This window comes from Capsicum annuum, unplaced genomic scaffold (assembly GCF_002878395.1).
Source record: "Capsicum annuum cultivar UCD-10X-F1 unplaced genomic scaffold, UCD10Xv1.1 ctg2621, whole genome shotgun sequence".
In the NCBI taxonomy this organism is placed as follows: Eukaryota; Viridiplantae; Streptophyta; class Magnoliopsida; order Solanales; family Solanaceae; genus Capsicum; species Capsicum annuum.
The window spans coordinates 4,822-9,053 of record NW_025832465.1 but is presented as its reverse complement, the minus strand read 5'-3'; the positions used below and the strand labels follow the sequence as shown (position 1 = coordinate 9,053).

The 4,232-nt window shown below is 31.4% G+C and overlaps 1 protein-coding gene across 1 annotated transcript; it reads left to right on the top strand.

Moving 5' to 3' along the window:
• Window positions 1-1,219: 1,219 nt before the first annotated feature.
• LOC107865800 (inorganic pyrophosphatase 1) lies at window positions 1,220-2,484 on the top strand. The gene is made up of 4 exons (XM_016711987.2): window positions 1,220-1,449; window positions 1,556-1,677; window positions 1,777-1,984; window positions 2,119-2,484. The coding sequence occupies exons 1-4, from the start codon at window positions 1,309-1,311 to the stop codon at window positions 2,482-2,484; spliced, it is 837 nt and encodes a 278-aa protein (XP_016567473.2). The 5' UTR covers window positions 1,220-1,308.
• Window positions 2,485-4,232: the final 1,748 nt, after the last annotated feature.

Sequence of the window (4,232 nt, the reverse complement as noted above, 5' to 3'; positions counted from 1 at the left end):
TTGAGATTCTAGCGATTATCATGACAAGATAAGTTGTGGCAAAAATCACTTGTAAAATTCATCCTCTCCAACATGTTATAGCAGAAGTTAATTAGCTTTTCCTAAGTGTAGCCTTTTGATATAGTGGTAAATTGTTATGACATTAGAACATCTAGATTAATTTCAGTTGGTACAATATTCTTTTCCATATATATGTATATAATTGCTAATTGAGTATTTATTTTCTATTTATATTTCTCAATCAATTTTGTCATGCTTCCTTAATTGACTTACATCGAATGAAACCATAAATACTTTTTATCATATAAATATTTATTTTATGGTAATACTTCAATTGCATATATTCTAATTTATTAGTAACTCACACCTACATTTCATCATATAAAGATTATTATAATTTTTTATTGATATTTTTATTATTAAGAAAAAATTATTCCTAATTTATTTTATTGATCTGCACGTTTAAATTTTTATATAAGATAATTCACTATTATCTATCTAATTCTTTTTGAATTTGTCATTTGCACAATAAATATGTTAAATTTGGCCATGCATGTGTACAAAACTTGTCCTTTAGGGTTCAGGCTCCCTTTAATTGCATGTATGTGTAAATTGGTCAATTCATCAAATTACTACTTGACATAAATGTTTATGAAACACAAATCAAAACTAATTTTAATTTTATTATGTATGGAATGGAATATCAACAGTTTGTCCATCCAGGACAATCACAGTATGACTTATATGTGATGCAAAGTAAGCATCGATCCAAGACTATTTGGAGAGGCACATTAAAGGGAGAAAAGGTGTGTTTGGCGAACCATCTTTATGCTAATATTTGGGTCCTTTTTGCTTTGAAAAATGCAATGAGTGATGTATTGTATTTAATATCAAGGATAAAATAGGTAAAAATGGATAAATTATCCATTGATTTTATAAATTGGACAAGTGTTGTTGGACATGTCAAAATAGAAAAGTGGACAAATAAAAATGGACGCAGGAAGTACATTTTTTCAGTCAAAGAATAAGGTAAGTGATTTTGTTTACCTTAGAAGGTAAAATCGTGATTTACTAATCCAACGGCTCATATTTACTAATCTGCAAAAAGGTTGCTTTAATGACTTAATTACCATAAACTCAAAAGAATACTCAATACAGCATAATATTTCTGTTTACTAACTCAAACCTACAAAGCTTTCCACTATATAAAGGCCTTTTTTTCTCAGTGTTCGCTCTTCAAACTCAAACAATTCTTGTGTTGAGAAAAAAAAATTGTTTGAATTCTTTCATTCGATTCAACAAAAAGCAATGGCTGGAATTGTTGTGGTTTTCGATTTCGACAAGACGATCATTGATTTGGACAGCGATAATTGGGTAGTAGTGGATGAATTAGGTGCCACGGATTTGTTCAATCAACTTCTCCCTACCATGCCATGGAACTCTCTTATGGTTAGTTTTCGCTTATCTACTTAATTATAGTGTGTACCTAATTAATTAATCACTTGATTTAACATTAATCTAACTGTTATCTTCTTTGTTTTAAACAAATATACAGGATAGGATGATGAAGGAACTTCATGAACAAGGCAAAACCGTCAAGGACATTGAAGGAGTACTGAAACACGTACCTGTAATTCCCGGTGTTGTTTCAGTCGTTAAAGCAGCTCATGCTTTAGGGTACGTGTCAGGATACGAGTATTTTCTATTTTTATAATTTCTGTGGTTTTTGGTGCAGTAAAATCAGATTTACTCAATTTATGTGTGTTATTGTTTCAGATGTGATTTGAGGATAGTAAGCGATGCGAATGTCTTCTTCATTGACACGATTTTGAATCATCTTGGAATACATGATTGCTTCACGGAGATCAACACAAATCCGAGCTACGTTGATGAAGAAGGAAAACTCAGAATCCTTCCTTACCATGATTTTCACACTTGCTCTCATGGCTGCAACAACCATGTTTGCCCTCCCAACATGTGCAAGGTACCTAAAGCCTTCACGTGTTCCTTATTTTATGCCCCCATAGAATCAAAAAGACTAGAGTGTTCTTCATTACAATCTTTTGTTTCATTAATCATTCCTATCAAATTCTAATGTATGATTTTGTGTATTAACAGGGCCTGGTAATAGAAAGAATGCAAGAAGCTTCATTGGCTAAGGAAGGGAAGAAAAGAATGATCTATCTCGGTGACGGACCAGGAGATTTTTGTCCAAGCTTGAAGCTCAAAGAGCATGATTACGTTATGCCTAGAAAAGATTTTCCAGCCTGGAAATTAATAAACGAAAACCGCCATCTCATAAAAGCAGAAATCCACGGGTGGGCAAATGGAGAAGAGCAACAACACATTCTGCTTCAGATAATTAAAGCGATTACTATTCATGAAGAGAGGCAATTTTTATCAGTTGACAGCAAGTTCCAGACGATTCCGATTAATGCAGCTCATCATGAAGCCTTGCCAAAAGCTCTCCCTGTGCGTTACTAATTAAGCCTTGATGACAATATATAAGAGTATGGATGATCAACTGTGTGAGAGCTAGCGAACTGATTAAGAGTTGCTTTAATTACTTGTATTTTAAGGCTTTATTGAAAGTTTGCCCTGGTTTTTGAGCCTTTGATTCAGGCTCTAAATATTTTTGGATGCAACATTGTTGAATATATATATATATATATATCATTTATCTCTCTTTTGAATTTTCTTGGATCAACTTTTTAATTTTGTCTGTATAATATTTAGCATTCTAAGTTTGTTTCTCCCTACATCTCACTAAAACACCAATACTAAGATTGGCTTGAACAAGATGATATCTCACTGAAATAGCTCAAATTTGTCTTCCACGATGCCATTCACTATTTTGAACATGTCCACACACCATATGTGTGGCGATTACTTACAAATTAATGAACTCTTATATATTCTTAAGTAGCGATTACTTTTTTCAAGATGTAACAAATAGCAATTCCGTTCAATGTTTCGTTTGTTAGTGCTAGACATTTTCTAGAATAATTAGTTGTTTAGTTATAGAAACAAACAAATATTTGATTCACTAGATATTCTGCTTTTTAGTTAGTTGTCCTAAGAGTTATAGTAAAACAATTTAAAGCCATCTAATATTTTAATTAATGAAATTTAAGATACTGATTTTCATCCATATTTTCAACCTTCCTACTTATCTCTATACAAAACATCCCCACAAGTTCTTCCTACTTAGCTTACCTGCATTGGAAAAACTCAATCCCTCACTATTGGCAAAAGAAGAATTGATGGTCAGTAATACAAACGTGAAAAATTTGGCGTGCCTTATTTGGGCACTATCAGTATCAGTAACATGTGCCCACGTATTTTAAAAACTAATTTAGAATATGTGCGTTAATATTATTAACACGAATATATAAATGTTTTAAAATTCAAACTTATTCTTTTGATGGTTAGCTATTACATTATTAGTCAAACGATGCAAAAAGATTCGTTCTATTTTTGAACTTCTTGAAGGAAGGATGAAGATATGGTACTAACGGTGAAATTGCACAAATTTGTCTAATAAAGGTAATTTAACCATATCACCTTTAAATATATTTAATTTAATACTCTATATTTCTTTAGAAAATAAATTTGAGAATGAATTAGTATTTAATAGCGAGAGTAAAATGAGCAAAAATTGACAAATTATCTATTTATTTTTTACGCTGAACAAGTATTGTTGGACATTTAATTTTAATATAGTAGAAAAATACTATTGAATGGAGGAAGTAATACTTTACGAAAGTGTCATAACTCATTTAAAGAGTATCCGACATATAAAGAAATCAAGAGCAAGTCAGTCAGCTAATATTATTTTTCTAACTAAATTAATTCCTATACCACCTGGTATATTGAAAACTTCAGTGAACTGTAAAGTCTTCATATTTTTGGCAAAAGTCATTTGATATGATTTCTTCAATTCCTCTTTGGTTAGACATTTGAACTTTTCCTGCAAAGTGTTAGAACAATAATGATAATTGTACAAGAAATTCAAAATAAAACTTGCTTGGCTTAGAGGCACGATAACTTCTTGAAGATAGTTGGAGTCTCTCCCACGAGCAAACGGAAGAACTAGTGACAACTCTATTTTCGTGATTCAACTAAGTCACAAAATAAGTAGCATTCAAGAATGTTGCTCTTCTATTCTTGAATTGGTGATTTCACCATTTGATCAATGTCTCTCAAATGTTTTTCAAGGGGTAAGTAGTTTT